Genomic DNA, 18,701 nt, shown 5'->3' with positions numbered 1-18,701 from the left:
TATGTCTCTCAAAGTTCTATTCATGTCGAATATTGATGAGGGTTGAACGAGTGTATTTTTGTGAGTGCATTTATAGGCTATAGAAAATACGGTTTGTATCAAACCAAATTGGCTCTCTTTTTCCCAACCAAACTTTTTCCATCCTGATCGTATTGTCAATTCAATATGAATGTGATCTACCATTTAGTTAAATATATGCATATAATTATAAATAAATATGCACTTAATATATTTTTATTTCATTAGAAGGAGGTTTATGTAGAAAGAGGTTTATGTAATGTTGGTTTGAATTCCTGTAATATTTAAACAGGTGTCTTCCAATAGGACAATCAATACATCTCAGAACTGATTCGTGTAGTTACAGGAGTGATTTATTTAAATAAATACAAATATACACATTTTTTAATAGGCACATAAAATTCAAGTGAAAAAAAAATCACATCTTCTCAGTAGTCTGACAGATTGGATTAACAGTCTGCATATTTACAATATCGCAGGGAGTCTTTTATATTCTCCATTTGTCTAACATTTATCCTTAAAAGGAACAGGGATGACAGAATAGTGGGTTACCAGTGGTCGTTTCAAGAACGTTTTCACTTAACAAACTGTAAAAAGGTTATTGACTCGCATCACTTGCATAACAAATATTATTTTGTCTTATAGATAAGACAAATAGCTGACTTGAGTGTCAGGGTAAAACTATATTTTGAGAGAAAAGAGGAAGGAATTGGCAGTGCTAAATCTCCATACACTTTGGGCTATTGAACGACAGAAGACAGTGTCCTATAAATTCAGTCGTTTCAACGGATCCGTATACTTTTTAATGTGTCATAAGGTATCAAACTTAAGTCTGTGATGTTTGTGACCCTTCTAGATCGGTGAAGTCTCCTTCTCCTCTGTGGCTGACACAGGTGACAGGGATTCTTCGTCTTCAGAGCGCGGATAGTGTGAGTGGCTTCCCGAGCATTTGCATCCTGCATGCGCGCTCCGTGGTGTGCCTTTGCCCTCTTTCTTGTGTTTAACGCGGCGGTTCTGGAACCATATTTTCACTTGTTTCTCTGACAGATTTAGATATGTTGCTATTTCGATCCTGCGTAGGCGGGAGAGGTACATGTTAGATGAGAATTCGCGCTCCAGCTCAAGCAGCTGAGTGCTGGTGAAGGCGGTGCGCATCCGTTTGCCGTTCTGTATGTGACTGTTGTCAGACGCACCTTTACGGGAAAAAAAACACACACACAAATATTAAAATCACGTCAATGCCTATTAACTTTGCAGAATAATTCAACGAATGCCTTTAACACACCAGTTTGTTTATTTGAGATGAAAATGGGCTAAAATGCAGATCAAGATAGTTCATTAAAAGATAAAGTAACTAAAAAGTAAAACAAAACAAAAAAGTAACATGCGTAAAGACTTTTGCATTCAATATATCATGTCAAATAGTCGAGCGGTAACAGGTGTAGTAGCATGCGCGCGCACCCACTCACCTAGAGACAGGCAGTGATACCTCCGAGGGTCAGTGACGCTGTAGCTTGTGGGCGTGCAGACAGGCGCGTGTCCGTGTCCCGGGTGCGCTAACGCGGAGCTCTGTTGGTGTGCTACCCTGTGACAGAAAGCCGCATCACCGGCAGAGAAGCTCTGTCCTTTCAGCAGTGGGATTCCACCGCGGGGAGCGTGGATATGCGAAGTTACGCACAACGGACAGACACAGAAGGTGCCGGTCTTCCGGGACGGGCAAACGGGCGCACTGACGCTCATCACGCCGGGAGAGTGCATGCCAATGGGGATGAGAAAGTCCTGCCCCGTGTGCTCCCTTAGAGCCGGGCGCGCGGGATCCTTGATAATCAAAGAGTCTACGTAGAAAGACCTCGACATGTTTGCTCCTGTCTGCGTGAGATGCTGATGGTGTCGGTGATATACCACACTGATGGCGTTGCTCCAAGGACTTGCGCAGTACACAGTGGTCTTAACACTGTTCTGAAGCCCTCGGGAGCTGGCTTATGTTTGGTAGTTCAACAAAAGGGACCCCGGAGAGGGCCGGCCCTAACGTCACCCACGTGCGCTGCACGGCCTAGGGGCTTTAGTACCTTTGGTGTCCCGAGACACGTGATGCCCAAGCGGGCCTCCAATCAAATCTTTGCCCATACAGTCTCGTTAGCTCACAAAGTGGCACAACAGCTCTGGCGAGTACGCCTACTGAGATATCAACACTTATTCCATTATACTCCTGGTCTAATAGATTCATATTTTGATTTACAGATGATGTTCAAGAGAGGTAAAGGCCTAAATTCCCCACAAGCTGAACTATACATTGTCTGTATGCGTAGAATTAAAATAGGTAACCTTCTCCAAATGGGGAATTACACCTCAGTTGTCAAATTAATAAATAACACAAGGGATCATTGGCCAAACTATCTAAATGCCATGTATATACGAAGTTAACAATCTTTCCTCTTTCTACTGTGATATAGGCTTAAAATCTATTGAAATGGCTACTGTTTTATCACTAAATTGACCTAAACTTAAACTTCATAGACAACGCAATGGAATAGAGGATGTATCGAAGTATTGGCATCTTTAAAACAAACAAAAGGCTACACAGATCGTCTCTTTTAATTGTATTTATTTAAGAAATTATAAACAGAGACTAACTAAGGAAAGTTTACAGTAGTGAATAATAGAATAATAATGAACTTCTGGGATTTAAATCTAATAAAAAAACTGATTTTTTGAAAAAAATGTAAATCAAATGCAGTTATAATCTTATTGGTTCAAGTCTGTTTGGAAAGATCTCGGACCGGCAATTAAAAGATTTATGATTCTCAGTGGAGTCTGGGCATTTGCAATTTGATAGCGATTAGGATTCAATTAGAAAGCGTTTATTGTAGAGGTTTTTGGAGTGGATAAACAGCCAGCTATTTCAGAAATGCGCTAATCCCTCATCTTGTGACAATAATTAGCAGGTTTGATCTCTCGGCGGGTCAGCGGCGGCTTGAGCTTCACTTACCCCTTTTCCACCAAAAAAGAACTGGTTCGGAACTGGTGCTGGTTCAAAGTTAGTTCGGAGTTGGTTCAACTTGCGAACCTCCTCAGAACCGGTTTGTTTTCCCACTGACTAGAGCGCCCAGCGAACGACGTCGTTACGTCACTGTGTACGTCGCCATACAGAAACGCTTGCAAGTACATTATTTTGGGATTATCTCTAACTTGTGTACCATGAAGGCTTTAAAAACAATTGAAATAAGTAAGTCTTTTAATCTTTTCATTTGATATGTAATCATTTCTGATTAGTTATGTACCTCTGTCTTGTGTCTTTTTTCTTTCCGTTTATTTGTTCAATATTTTGACTGTTTTCTAATTTGCTTACATAATGTTTTCAATAAAAAAATAAAATTTAAAAAAAAGCTAGAAACGCTGGCGCCAACTTCAAGCATAATAATTACAATGGTGGACTACATCGTGTTTCTGCAAATGTTTCTCCTGGCTTTGCGGTCAGAAAATATGTTTAGGACACATCTAAACCCGCCTCCAGCCCCGCCGTAAGCATGACACGGTGGTAAAAGAACGGTTCTGGTTCTAGTCCAGCAAAGAGTTGGTGCCGCTTTGGAACCAGTTTTCCTGGCCGAGAACCGGTTCTTTGGCTGTCGAAACACAAAGAACCGGTTCGCGAGTAGGCACCGGCTCCGAACCGGCTCTCAAAATGCTTTGGTGGAAAAGGGGTAACTTTCATCTGCGCGCGAACGCCTTTTACCTCCAGACGCTGCGCGAGGAGGCCAGTGGCCTAAGCGAGCGAGCTCTGACGAGATTAAGCCTCGCCAAAACGGTAGTTCTGGTACTCTACCTTCAACTTATTGCAGGAGAGACTTAACCTCGTCAAATCTTGTCTGATAGCAATGCTGTCAATAAGAGCTCTAATGCCCGTGCATGTAGGCTGCAATTATCTCTACGCACACTCAATTACAGGCCTGACACCTGAGCTTTTCAATAACAAGCAAAACAGTAAAATCAGCTCTCATTCGGGCCGGCTTTTATGGATGTTATGATAAAACTTGAAGTCTACTAATAATGATTGAGGGCAAAGTTCAAGCGCTGTAATGACGATTTCGTAGAATATCAGTATTTAGCGCTAATATCACCATGAGACTGATGGGTGCTTTTCTTTTATAGGCATTTAATTGCTGAAATCAGCGGCAACTCTCCTTCTTAAACGAGGTAGAATATGACTTTAAATGGGCTGAATTGGAGAGGCGAAAAAACAAACACATCTGTCATTCTGGTTGTAATTGGTGTAATGGTGGAAACACGGTGAGACATGAGAAAATAGGGAGAGAGAGAGAGAGACAGAGAATGAATGAAGAATGGCAAGCCATGCGGAATGATTCGCGGCGCGCGCCCATCATACAGTCCAGTCTTCAATATTATTATTATTTTTCTTTCCATAATTCTTCACGATAAAATTTCATTGTCTATTAAGTAATCCCACAAATGAGAGCCTTTATGAGTCTGTAATGAGCTCTAATTGCCACGACTAGCCGGGCCACGTGGAAGGATTTAAGACTTAAGCTGTCGGGTACTGTGCACAGAGTGTTACCTAGCCATTACTTTCATAATTCAAGGGGAAAATTAGCCCATTTAAGGAAAAAAATCCTTTGATTCCTTTCATTCTGCTCGGGGTGATAGGAATACATCTTTGTCTGCTTGGGTTAAGACAGAGAGGCTAACAAATGTGTAGCAAAGTGCTATTTTCAAAGAGAAACGATTGAGGCTGAATGAAAATCTTGTAAAGATTGTAATCTGTATTTTTAACTTTTACTTGGGCTACTACTTGGGCCTATCTGAAGCCTGGGTTCTTGCTTTATATTGCAGTGTTCATTACAAGTAGCATGTTGAGAAAAATAAATGATCAACATTATACCCGTATTGACCCGTACCATATCGTCATATGACATTGTCAAGAACATCTAAAGAGAATATAAGCAGAACAATAAAAAAATGTTGTTCATAAAACTAAAAGGTGCTCCATCTGTGATCTTTATACTGTCAAATCAGTATTTGAAGAACGAAATATTTTGCCTTTGGCTTTTCAGTATTATAGCCTATACTATATTTTACATTTTCTAAGATTTTGCCCCTTATGTTTTCGATGCTACAGCAAAGGCCACCTATATAGGTAAAAACAAAAACAAACAAAAAACTAAAAAAAATTATAATAATAATAAACCCCATTGGATGTAATTTTCTCTTAAAAACTATTATACCATAAACACCTCTAAAACTTCTACAACTTATTTTGCATAATAGGGGGTGGATGGATTTGTGGGTTTATTTTGTGAAATACAATGAACTAATAGCTATAAAGTTCTGTATGAATAATAAATAAGTTGTTTTAAAAATTGAGGCATTACGAATGGCAAAATCATTTAAATAAACTCGGACCCTGCTGAACTTCCAATATTCTTTAATATTCCATTACTCAACCGGTTGTTTTATCAATATTGATTAAAATGTTTGTTTGTTTTTCTTCATATAGTAGCCTATTTGGGTCCAGCTGAAACACATTTTCATTGACACCTTAAACCAGACCTGTTGTACCTTGAATTTTAAATGTCTGTCAATTCAATGATCACAGTGCAATTTCTTAGGAGAGTTAATGTGCAGTTATTGGGAGAAATTGCTTACAAATATTTAAAAAAATAAATAAAACAAGAATTATATTTACATCAAATATGTGTCTGTCTCTATTATGTGATGTATTGAAAATGAACATCGTTGTCAGTGTATTGTGCCAAAAGCTCTCACCTTCAGCCCCGTGCAATATTGCGCTATAAGCGGTTCATAACTGCCGTATTGCATAAGTGTCATTAATTTGTGTCAACGCCTCCTCACAAAAGTTGCATTGTGGCCCAAGGGGCCAGCCTGCGGCCCATCCCGACTGATACAGTGGGTGATTCCCCCCATTCCCAGTAACCAAGCAACACACGGTGAATACTGAAAACTGAAAAGAAACACTCGGGTTTTCAATATAGTCTTCAATAGCAAGGGGAAAATGAACAATGATCCCGCAGACAACATAATGCGGCGCAGTGACTTTTCATTGCCAATTATCTCCTTCATCTGAATAGCAGCTGCAGGGCCTGCTCTTCATTTCATCGTTTGGGGGGCTGAGTGGGGGGCTTAAATTCAATTGCCTGTGTGTGTCAAAATCTAATTTATGTCTTAATGACGGATACGATTTTTATGAAAAGGAGCCGGAGACACACATAGGAATTTCTACAGCAATCTGCAACTGTTGCTTATTCTCAACGTTTTTTTCTTCACGACTAAACGACAGGGTATATTTATTAAGAGAGTTGATCTTTCAATAAAAACACACAAAGAATGGTTGAGACTGAAAGTGAGGCCTCGGAAACAACGCGCAATTTGGAGAGGCCAGAAAAACAAGATAAATGCCGACAGATTCGATGATGCTGAACTCAACGTTACCCACAGAACCTCCACAAACCTCATTAAAAAAATCCTCTCTCTCATCACCTTATTAGAGCGCACAACTCTTCCTAATAGCCAACAGTTCTTTCCGAACGACTAGACAAACATTCATGACTAAACCACAACTGGCGAGACGCAGGATCAAATAGCCCTTATAACGATTGCGTTTCGCTTGACATGCCGAAATAAAATCTTGTAAATATGTATAAAGGCCTTACTCAGGGCCACTGAGATCTGCAGAGTTGGATCCAAGATAGGCTACTCTTTTAAAATATACGTGCTGTAGGCCTAGTTTATAATAGACGTTTACTGGTCCGAGATAAATAGGACCACATTATAATAAATCACACTTTATACATGTTTTTCCAATTTAATTCCAATGTAAACAAACTTGAATCCTCTTCTAAGATATAGATTTTAAGTAGTAATTGTAACATTGAGAATGTTATTTCCATCAGTTAAATCTTACAAGCAATAGTTGAAATCCTTTTGTATGCCGTGACTTCATGTAGGATATATCTTAATATATCTTGAATTTAGTCAAATTTAAGTCAAAAATTATTTATTTATATGATGCAATTTAGAATCAATTGTTTTCCGTTTGTCATGCACCTGAAAAAATATACTTATAGGAATTATACAAATGAATGATATCAGAATATTAAGACATTGTCAAAGTTTTCAACATATTATGTGTTTACTGTTTGATTAAATGACCAATTCAGTTTACCTCAACTCTTAAAAATGGCATTATCTCATTCATTAGTATTGTTATGAAATTATGTTTTTCATGATCTTTTCTGGTCGTGTGGAGTTTAAGTTTTAAGTTAAGTTGAGGGATACATGGTCTGTTACACTGATGTGCTCACATGGAAATTACATCCAAACTATTATGAGTAAATAATTTATCCTGTTAATATATCTGTATAACACAACTTTCTTTAGTTTAGATTTACTTTTTAATAAATTCAATAATAATCATTACATAAATGCATACATATAAAATGCAAAAATAAACAACATGAAAATGTACAAAACAGAACAGTAAGCTCACAATACCACACGAAAAGGCAGGAAGGACAGTCCTTCTCCTATTGTCAGAAATAAACTAGAAAGTTAGCAGAACACAGATTCAGCAGACACTGATGTTCATTTGTGTTCCCTATTCTGATGAGGAGTTCCTCTGTTCACTCTCTTGTGAGCAGATGCACAATTTATTGATTGTCTTGAGTGTAAAAGTGGTGTTTTTCTGTCAATTACAGTAAAGTTTATCATGGCTCATTACCGTACATTGTTACGCATTTTTACACTCACAAATACACACCACTCTTCCAAGATTGCCCTCTTACTAGGTAACAATAGTTGACTTTAATGGCTACCGTCAACCCATCCCTCTCTCACACACTCTTTCCCCCATCACTTTCTTTCTGGATGAACAGGGCACATGTCATAAATGAGTTTATGCTGCCATTTTTAGCTATAATCTGTTGTTTTCTTACTGTGTTGGTGATGAGGATGATTTTCAGAGATTAGTTTGAGAGTAGAGAGCATCTATGTTATGATATTGCCATATATTGAGTTCAGAGAGAGCCTATTTGGTCAAAGTTAGGGGCATCATTTAATTCTGTTAATCTCATATTGTCATTACTTTCTTGCTTGTTTGTGTTATTTTTTGCAGTGTTATAAGTGCCAAAATGTGTATTGCCAGCACCACCAAAACCCTTCAATCTTTTTAAAATGTGCTTTGAAAAACCTCTAGTCCAGCCACTGCCATTCCTGGAACATACATGCAAAACAAATACTTCAGTGTTTTTAATATTTAATAACACTGTTAAATCTTGGACAAAACCTGACAAATGTCTTAAAATACATCATCTGAACAATGTTTTGAGTTGTGGTAAAGTAGTACTGTATATGTGGAATTACTGACTCTCTGGGCCGGTGAATTATGGAAATATGTAACGGTGTGTGTGTTTGTGTGTGTGCGCACATGTGTGTTATTTATGACAAAACAGTGTTGTATTTTAATATTGAATATTTATCAGTTAAAAGTCATAACAAAATATAAAAATTATTGGCTTAGAGGTATCAGCCAGAATTGTAATGTTGGTGCATCCTACATTTTTAAAATAAGCAAAAAATAAAGTCTCAGACCATCATCATGCACACAAAAGTTATGTAATCTCCGCAGTTGTCTAAACTGAAAAACTGAATGACTAAAACAAACATTTGCCAAGGATAATAGTCTTAGGAAACTAGCATCAAGTTTCACATGCACTCTAAAAAAAAAAGGTACAAAAGCTGTCACTGGGACAATACCCTTTCAAAAGGTTCTAATATGTGCCATTTAGGTACTAATGTGTACACTTTTGGTACCAATATGTACCTTTGAGATACTAACGTGTACTATTTAGGTACAAATATGAACCTTTTGAAAGGGTGCTGCCCCAGTGATAGCTTTTGTAAAAAAAATTCTGAGAGTGTGCTGGGGAACCTCTTTAACTAAAAAAATTAATAAAATGAACCTAATTCACCTAAAATCTCTTTGTACTCTCACTACACCTGCAAGACTATGTCTCAGACTTCTTTTCAAATAAACCCCCTGCACTGTTTTTGCAGCAGTGTGGTGGTTTACAAGCAAAGTTCTGCTCTGTTTATACGTCTAATCCAGTTCCCAAGGTTAGGCGGGCCTATCATGCGTCAGTGGGTCGTACTGCTTATTGAGTAATTTGAGGTTCTCTGTGTTTACATAAACATCAGCCTACACTAGTAACCTGTGTGTTCTATAGGCGTCCATTTGAAGCCAGGATAAGTAGCTCTGGAATGAATTGAGCTGTGCAGGATAATGTGGCAAATCTATGGTAAGTCACTAAAGTGCTTGTGTTTTTAGCATGGTGTGCTCAATACAGAAACAATTACTCTAAGGCAGACATCTTAATGCCACATAGATTAGAGATTTTATCCCAGAGCTGTTGGTTTATTCATTTGATGCATTCTTGTTCCTGATTTTCCAAAACACATGGTTACACAAGGTTCACAAATAGGAATAGATGCAAATTTTGGAGATTGTTAGATACCGAAAGCAACTTTTATAACTCTAATGGAGCCTATTAAACAACAGAGGAATAATTGTATGGCATTTTGTTGAAACACCTGACTTAACCTGATTGTGTCAAAGAAAAAGCAAGTTTGCTTGGGAATTTTCCTTCACTTAAACTAGAAGTATTCTGGGTTAAATACAAGTTAAGGTCAGTCAAAAGCATTTCTGGCATGATGTTGATAACATCAAAAAATAATTTCAGCTCGTCCCTTGTTTTCTTTAAAATAAGCCAATTTTTAGGTTGCAGTCAGGCATTTACAACGGAAGTAAATGGGGCAAATCCATAAACATTAAAATACTCACTTCTTTGGTAGTATACCCACAAGAAAAACAATATGCATGTTAACATTTTTAGTGTGGAAAGAACAGCTTACTAACATTTTCTGTGTTACATATAATTTTACAACTTTGATGACATGATAATGCAAGGCCATAAACAGTAAATCGACCATACAAATTATGAAAACAGCTATACAGCTCAAATAATAATCCCCCAGCAGTCAATAATTGTATCCCTTAAAACACATCTTTGACATCTTTCCTGTGAAAATAATTTCTTCATGCCTTAAAATAACTTGCTTGCTTCATCTACTATAGCCTATACGCGGAACCATGAATGTATGTAAGTTAGTCCTCGCCTCCATTCAATCGCACCAGCTTGGACTACCTGATCCACTCGGTCAACTTTACTGTAGTAAACACTACACAATGCCAAGTAGAAATACTGGTTTAATTCAACCGTAATTGTTTGAACCAGAAACCGATTCAGAAGAGGAAGAGCGAATTATACAGGCTCGTCAACAAATTGATTTATCAGAATGGTAATGCGCTTTATGTATTGGTCTTTACAACGTCAGACACATAACAGTAATTAATATGATCAGCCTTTGGCTTTACTATGTTATCCAACAGCTAATAATGTGTTGCTAATTTTACACAAACCATGTTCCCATTTGCCATCTCAGAGCCAGACAGCTGCCGTCATAGAATTATTTTTTTTTAAACGCATGTTATTTATTTATTTGTTAATGATTAATGCATGCGCATGCTTCCCTTTTTTTAGCGTTTTAATTTTAAGTCAAAATGTCGTTACTCGATCTTCTAGTAAAAGCCAGACTTCTCAGTCTCAATCTCAATTTATTTATAAAGCACAATTAAAAACAACCAAGGTTGACCAATGTGCTGTACAATGTTCTAAAACCAAAAACAATGAATAAAAAAAATAATAATAATAAAAAAACAGACATCAAGGGACATCACAAGTTATAGGCTAAAGTGAAGAGATACATTTTTAATTTTAATTAAAAACATATAATGTTGGTGCAGTTTGTTCTCTCTGTATGCTGTCCAATCATTTAGTCTGCTTAAACCACATCACTTGCTGTACATCTCTTGTTCCTCTGCCTCCAGCTAATCATCAAACAAATCTGTCGCTACGTCCATTTCATCGCGACTTTAAATATTCAAATTATTTTGATTGGATGTTCCTTATTCCAGTGTTTAATGGTTTACTTTTACCTTCCCTATAAGGCAAAAACCATTAATCTTTTGATCGATGTATAAACTGTTAGCAATGCACATATTGCCAAAAGACTAATATTTAGAAAACACTTTCATCTCCCACTCTGTCTTTTCCACTGCAACATTCACCCACACTACACATCAATACACACAACCACACCGTGCTACAAGTATCCATTCAAGCCACGCTATAATCGTAAGAACATCTAGCTCTAAACAATCTGAATACTACTATAAGTTGTGATTGTTGTGGTGGCCCAATTAATTTGTGTAGGGAAAAGCACTCTACAATCTGGGGTGCACTTCACGTAGCTGGATGAAAAAAGGACTAATTGAATTATCACAACTCTTTTGGGTTTCAACTACAAGCTTGAGGATAAGGAAGCCTTTTAATGCTGTATGGAAAGCTTCGAGCACTGTTTCAGCCACCTTGGGATAAGGTATTTTCCCTGTGTCTCATTAATTGTGGCAGTTTTGTGCTTCCTTGTGTCATAAATAGCCCAGAGGACCTTAATGTTGTGCATGTGCCGAGAGGAGTGGGCCGATCTGAAAGGGCTGTGCTGTGCTCCTCTCTCTCGCACTCTGTCCTGTTTAACTAGAGCTGAAGAGACTTTCAAGTGTGGCTACGTCTTTGTGTTGCCTTAGTCCATTTGTGTCTGTCTGTGTGCATGTGTGAGTGTTTTGGGGGTAGGGGGATGAAATTTGTATGCAAGCAACAGAGCTGTAGTCCCCCTCATTCCCACTAGAATTTGTATCCCCTCACCTGCTCGTTGCAGCGACTCTAGTTCAAGTCAAGCAGAATGATGTGGATGAATGTGTGAAGGGTTCGCAGCACCTGCCAAAGTCTCCTCCATCTCTATCCCTTCCTCTCTATCTCTTTCATATTGCTCTCTTTAAGGTCTCTATAACATATTCCTCTGTCTCTGATGTTTGTCTACTGACATATTCACAGTTTCATCCTCTGTGAGAGTGCCGTGTTTATTAGATTATGCGCAAATACATTTTTGTACCATGAGGATTATTATAGAATTTGTTTAAATACAATAAAAATCCATTTGAACATACATATAAGGTGTATACATATATGATATGTAGATGATATATATTTTATTTAAGATACAACAGCCTATTAATTTTATAATTAGTGTAATTTTATAAAAAAAATAAATGTATTTGCTAAACTTACTACATTTCATGAGACAATCAAAAAGCCAGAAACATCAAAATTTTGTAATTCATAATAATAATAATAATAAGGGTATAAATAATAACTAAAAATTAAATAGGATAACTTCCTTTATTGTTATTATTATTATTACAATAAATAAATAAATTTCTATCAATTAAAAAACACTTTCTAATGGTGGAAGTACAAGAAACTTACACCACCAAGCTTTGAATATTTCAGGAGACAGAAACAAAAAGCCAGAAACAGCGAAATCAGGAATAATAAAAATAACAACAGTTCCTATTTATATATCCTTCAGACTGGCTATTTATTTCTGTAATTCCTTAGAAGTGTGTGTATTATGTGGAGAGACTTCAATAGTATTTGACTCGGGGAATGAAAAATAATTTACTTCTTACCATTTGTCTTGACTATAATCATGTGTGAAGTTTTCATGGAAAAAAAGTCAAATAAAATAGAAATCCAGAAAAAGAGAGCCTCATGACCACCTTGACCTTTGACCTTTGGCTTCTGACTTATGGCCCTCAGTGTTGTGTTAACTATCCTGATGACTGGAGCGGCTGAAAAGCAGAGGGAAATTTAACAGATTTATCCTGAGAGAGAGAAAATCACCTAGTGAGGAGATATTTTTCACCCAACGACAAGTGGATGGAAGAACGGGAGTGATATATGGATAAATTATATCACAGACAGGGAGAAAGAGAGAGAGTGACAATGGAAGATGGAAATGGGGATATAAAATTTGAAAGACTGACACACAGAGAAGACTACAAATGCTGGGACGAGACACAGGAGGAAAAAACAGAAAGAAGACAAACTTTCAGAGTCAGTGAGAGTCCTGGTTAAAGCCAACGAGTGTCTATCGGGCCGAATACACAGGCATTCAAAGGGGTCAACCCCATTGAGCCTCTAAAACGCTGTCATGATAATCCACGGCAAAGCCTTTTAAACAATCCTGGAATTTTTTACGCTTTCTCCACCCTTTTCTTTTCACCCGTTTTTTTCTCCCTCCCACCCCACGTCCATCCTCAAATCTCTCTACCCCAGTATTCACAAAGTCATTAATGAGACATTCAAGGCTTTTTGAAACGGCCAGAGACATTGTGTGTCAAAGAGCGAGAGACAGAGCGAGAGAGCGCGTCAAAGAAAGGAAAAGGGGAGTAGAGAGGGAGAGCAAATAGTGGAGAGGGCCTAAATGTACTCCCAGCTGAAAGCAGTTAGATCATGTTCTTTTCATGGTCCGATTAGAATCAAATCGATCCCTCAGCACCACCACCCCCTCCAACCACACGCACGCACGCACGCACGCACGCACGCACGCACGCACGCACACACACACACACACACACACACACACACACACACACACACACACACACACACACACACACACACACACACACACACACACACACACACACACACACACACACACACACTTCTCTAAGCAACTCCGAAGAGCTCTTCCAACAAGTACAAGCTGCAGCCAGACGTCCACCTGAATGGTAATCAAGTTGCCCCGCTGAAATGTGTTTGTAAATGGGACATGGGTTAGTTGAAAAGAAAGAAACAAAAAGACAGAGACCGACTCAGAGAGTTGTGAAATGTTGGTCATTTCTACTTGATTGTGTCCAGAATTCCATATCTGTAATCAGCAAATGGTCTGACAATGATTATTAAAGTTTTGTTTATGGATGCACAATATACCGATACCATATAATTTATTGGTTGATATTTTAGTTTTTTCATTTATCGGTCAATATTGGATATTTTATCATTTCCACTATTTTTACATTTAGATTTTACCTTTACCATCATCTAATGCTCACTTACAGTTAATCTTTAAAAACAACAATAATTTAATAAATATAATCTTTAGAAAATCTCAAAAATCATACTGTAAATTTTAATGCAGTGGTGCCTACATTCACTAGTAGAATTTAAAAGGAATTATTTTACCTTGGTTTATTTTTTTTGTTTTTTCCTCGCTTATTTATAAGTTAAAGGTGACATATTATGCCCCTTTTCACAAGATGTAATATAAATCTATGGTGTCCACAGTATGTGTCTGGAATTTCAGCTCAAAATACACCCCAGATCATTTATTATATCTTTTTGGGTGTTGGCAAAAACGCTCCGTTTTTGTGTGTGTCCCTTTAAATGCAAACGAGCTGCAGCTCCGCAACCCTGTTCAGAAGAGGGTCGATCATTTACACGAGCTTCGGATACTCCGGCATTAACAAAACAGGCTAATTTCAATCATCCAAAATTTCAGAAATTACCAGTAGCGGAGTGCAGCCGGAGAGACTCATGAAAAGGCTGCAACTTTTAGACTGCACCTGGACGTTTCTGAATGGTTAGTGGATACATTTAAGTAGTTGTTTTGTAGTTAGGCCTACATTGATTCATCTGATCGACTTGCATGTACCGTCATGTTTAACCTTTACGCAAGTTGACAGTTCTCTCAGGTCTTTATAAGACAGCGGTGACATTTTCTGGTCAAATAGTGTTCTGTGCAGCAACAACAGAACAGTCTGCATGCTTTGCTCGAACTTTTGCCATTGCGTTAGAACTGGTTACACTGTTATCGCCTAAATGGTTATCGCTTGCGAAAACCTCATGGAGGTGCCGTGGGTGGAAACATGAAGATTAAGGGGCGGAAATATTATAAAAGGTCCCCTTCCTACGTCAGAAGGTGAGCGAAATCTGATTGGTTTTATTTTTTTGACATGCTAGCAGAGAAAGGCTTACCAAAACAAAGTTACTGGATTGTGTCACTTTTCACATTTTCTGAGTTGGTAGATGCACCGGGGACCCAATTATAGCACTTAAACCCGGAAATGTCAGATTTTCATGATATGTACCCTTTAATATAATTAAATAACATACGTTTGGACATCATTCAAAGAAGTATACATTGGCTAAACAATTATAATCAAAAGATAGAGCAATTTTGTTTTGATAAAAGTTTTATTAATATTTTATTAATTGTATTTATATTGCAAATTTATTGGTTATCGGTTATGATATGAAAAAAATACTAATTTGTTAATGACTTTTTTACCATAATGTTTTTTAATCAGTTAAACCTTTAAGTTCATCCAAGCGCTTATGCAATTGTCAGCTATAGGTTATACTTTAGCTTAACAAATGCCTCTGTTTTGCCAGAAAACTAGTTAAATGTTGGAACAGACACAATTGAGGACCGGAGCATTGAGATCTAAGAGCATGAAGTTGTATTGTTTGGTTGGTATTTCCTACAGGGTGATTTGTTCGAGTGGGTATTTTAGAAATGTATTGGAAAGATTTTGTGCACAAGTGTTTTTGTATCGTGGAAATTTCGTGCGCAAGTGGCATTGTGGTGGAGATATTTAGTCGGTTGGTAACGTGCCTGGGGTCTTTTTAATGAATAAGTTAGAATTGTGCGAGGGGTATTTAGTGTCATAGTACCAAGTGCTATTAGTCTCACTCAACCAATAGATGACACTAACATTCTCTTAGCAGCTGCAGACACTTCAGCGAGAGCATCTAGAGAGGGAGCATTCACGGAGGTACGCAGGCTGTTGATGAAGTTTGTATGGGCGAAAGAGGACGGGACACTGCCGATTTGTGATGGTGGGTTTTTACGAGAGTTGTTGGTACATGGGGAGGGTTCATGAGGATAGTTTGTAGTGCCGGTGACCTTTGTCTCTCATTTCGACACTTGCAGCTAGGCCAACGTCGGGCACCTCTGCGCTTTCATTCATATTTAATGAAATATTCCAGGTTCGAGACAAGTTAAGCTTTAGTGGCATACTGTTGATTACAACAACAACAACAAAAAAAGCAAAAATCTGGGTTACAGTAAGGTATTTACAATGGAAATGAGAAAACAGTAAACATTAAAATACTTACTGTTTCAGTAGTACACTGTAACAGTTTTTATCTTGTTTCAAGTCTAAGTATCTAAAAAATATTAAAACAAGATGCATACTGCATTTACTGCATTTACTATATAAGTAAAATGGCATAAGATATATTATTTATTGTTTTTCCTGGGGGGGGGGGGGGGTAATTATTATTATTAAATTAATTAATAATTTAAATTAAATTAAATTAAGTGAGTTTTTGCTTAGACCAAGCAAAATGAGTTGCCAGTGGGGTAAGAACAATTATTTTAATTCAAATGGAAGCAAGATTATTTTTCTCACTCCATTGACAGATAATTTTGCTTGTTTTAATGATGACATGATTTGAAATATAATTTAATTTAAATGATCATTTATTTTTTCAGAAAACAAGCCATAATAGCCTATCTTTGCCTATGTCTTTTTACTTGTCTAGTAAATCAATCTTGGTTTCAGAATTTGTAAATTTGGAAAAAAGACAAAAATACTCTCCTTTTTTTTTTTTTTGCAGTGTATGGCCTCAAAATGTAAATAATGTCTGCTAACATGACATTGGTATAAAAAAATCTTACTAACCTTTTCTGTGTGCTCTCTATAAAGTTATATTAAACTTTACAACTTTGTTGCAATGAAAATAAAGCACTTTAAACACTAAACCAACTGCACAAAAAAAGTAAAAAAAAAAAAAAAAGCTAGGATATCATTTTTACACAAAAATTGCCTGTAAATTTCACAAATATTTACAAAGAAATGGCAAGAAACACACTGAATTAAACATGACATTTCGAAGTAAAAAGACTTAAATAGCAGTTTCTTGTAAAACATACTACAATTATTATACAGTTTTAATAATCGTGCTAATTCTATGAGAATAGTGAAGTCCACACCACAACTATAACAATAACAACATGGTTGGGATCACTAAAAAGAGCTTGAGCATTTAAAACTTTAGCACATTCTTATAATAAACATAATGTTAACATATTATCGTTATGGCTATCTTTATAGTTATTCTTTATGTGAACGGCCTTTTAAACAAAACAAAAAAAATTATGTAAGTGCTTTTATAAAATGATGCGTCACATTTTAGCATTTAAATCCTCCAAAAATTGTCTGCACTCACTTCCTTTGTTAGAACTTAATATATATATATATATATATATATAGACAAAAAGTCACTCATCCCTAATATATATGCATATATATATATATATACATATACATATATACACACACACACACATATATATATATACACACACATATACATATACATACACACATACATACATATATGTATATATATATATATATATATATATATATATACACATATGTGTATATATATATATATATATATATATATATATATACACACACATATAATATATATGCATATATATATATATACATATACATATATACACACACACACACACACATATATATATATACACACACATATACATATACATACACACATACATACATATGTATATATATATATATATATATATACACATATGTATATATATATATATATATATACACACACATATATATATACACACATATATATATATATATATGTGTGTGTGTATGTGTGTGTATGTATTAGGGATGAGTGACTTTTTGTTGTGGTGATCAATAATATGTAAAAAAATTTGTCAATTGAACTTAAGCTGTTTTGCACCCAGATTATTCCTTTAAATCCAACTTCAGCTTTTCATGTTGCTAAAATAGCTCCAAAATAGCTAATATCAGTGGCAAATATCATTGGTCGGTTGATCTCTGAGGTTACTTTTTAACTGCTAGGCAGCTGCTCTGTAAGTGAGTGGGTGGGACCACCCTGCGGTCTGTTACATTGACACCTCTCTCTCCGTCTCTCCAGTCTTCCCCTTTTCACCTTTACGCTCGCATTCATTCACTTTGCAGCTGCATCACCCGAGCACTTTCTCTCAGTCGAACTCTCTCTCTCTCTCTCTCTCTCTCTCTCTCGCTCTCTGTCTGTATTTGTCTCATCCAGTCCAGAAGATGGATGGAAGAGGCTCTAAAACAGGCCAACAATAGTCGCTAGCGCAAGGTGAGCTCTTGCAGCTGTGCTAACTGGCTAGAATGAACGTCACAGTATGGCAACAGTATGCTTTTGTTCTGGCTCCCAGCCTGAAAAGGGCTATGGGGGGGTTTGCATGGCGCAATATCGCTGGGTCATTTTTCTCTCGGTGTGCCAGTGCTACCCTTCTGCCCCTCCACAGCTGTGTGTGTGCGCTGGCGTTAGCGGGAGGAAATGCGAGGGCATGGGGATGATGGAATACGTGCGTGCGGCGGGCGGTTGGGGCCTGTTTTGGGCGCGTTTTCCCCGCCGCCCTATTAGAGGCTTGTTTATTGGCCTTGTGATGCCATTGTCCTGCGTGTTCAGGGGCGGCCACACTGCGTAATTGGCCGATTGGCCACGCTCTGCAGCGGCGGAGGTGATTTATAATGTGGCCTGAATGGGACTGACTTCATAACGTCACAG

At 37.2% G+C, this 18,701-nt stretch overlaps 1 protein-coding gene and 1 long non-coding RNA gene across 2 annotated transcripts in view; one reads left to right on the top strand and one right to left on the bottom strand.

Moving 5' to 3' along the window:
- Positions 1-18,701, top strand: part of LOC143729368 (uncharacterized) — a 34,901-nt gene that overhangs the window by 7,081 nt on the left and 9,119 nt on the right. The gene's annotated exons all lie outside the window — the stretch shown is intronic.
- On the bottom strand, positions 353-5,202 carry gsx2 (GS homeobox 2). Its single transcript, XM_077220588.1, has 3 exons — positions 3,725-5,202; positions 1,488-3,002; positions 353-1,211 (listed from the first exon to the last, which is right to left on the bottom strand). The coding sequence occupies exons 2-3, from the start codon at positions 1,873-1,875 to the stop codon at positions 871-873; spliced, it is 729 nt and encodes a 242-aa protein (XP_077076703.1). The 5' UTR covers positions 1,876-3,002; positions 3,725-5,202; the 3' UTR covers positions 353-870.

Source organism: Siphateles boraxobius, unplaced genomic scaffold (assembly GCF_051911475.1).
Source record: "Siphateles boraxobius isolate OS27281-9 unplaced genomic scaffold, OSU_SipBor_1 8, whole genome shotgun sequence".
Classification (NCBI taxonomy): Eukaryota; Metazoa; Chordata; class Actinopteri; order Cypriniformes; family Leuciscidae; genus Siphateles; species Siphateles boraxobius.
Note: the sequence above shows the minus strand (reverse complement) of the source record. Positions and strands in the feature narration are given on the sequence as shown.

Coding starts and splice junctions, on each gene's coding strand:
- gsx2 (XM_077220588.1), bottom strand. CDS start 1,875: ATGTCGAGGTCTTTCTACGTAGACTCTTTGATTATCAAGGATCCCGCG. Junction 1,212..1,487: donor GTATCACTGCCTGTCTCTAG/GTGAGTGGGTGC, acceptor TTTCCCGTAAAG/GTGCGTCTGACAACAGTCAC.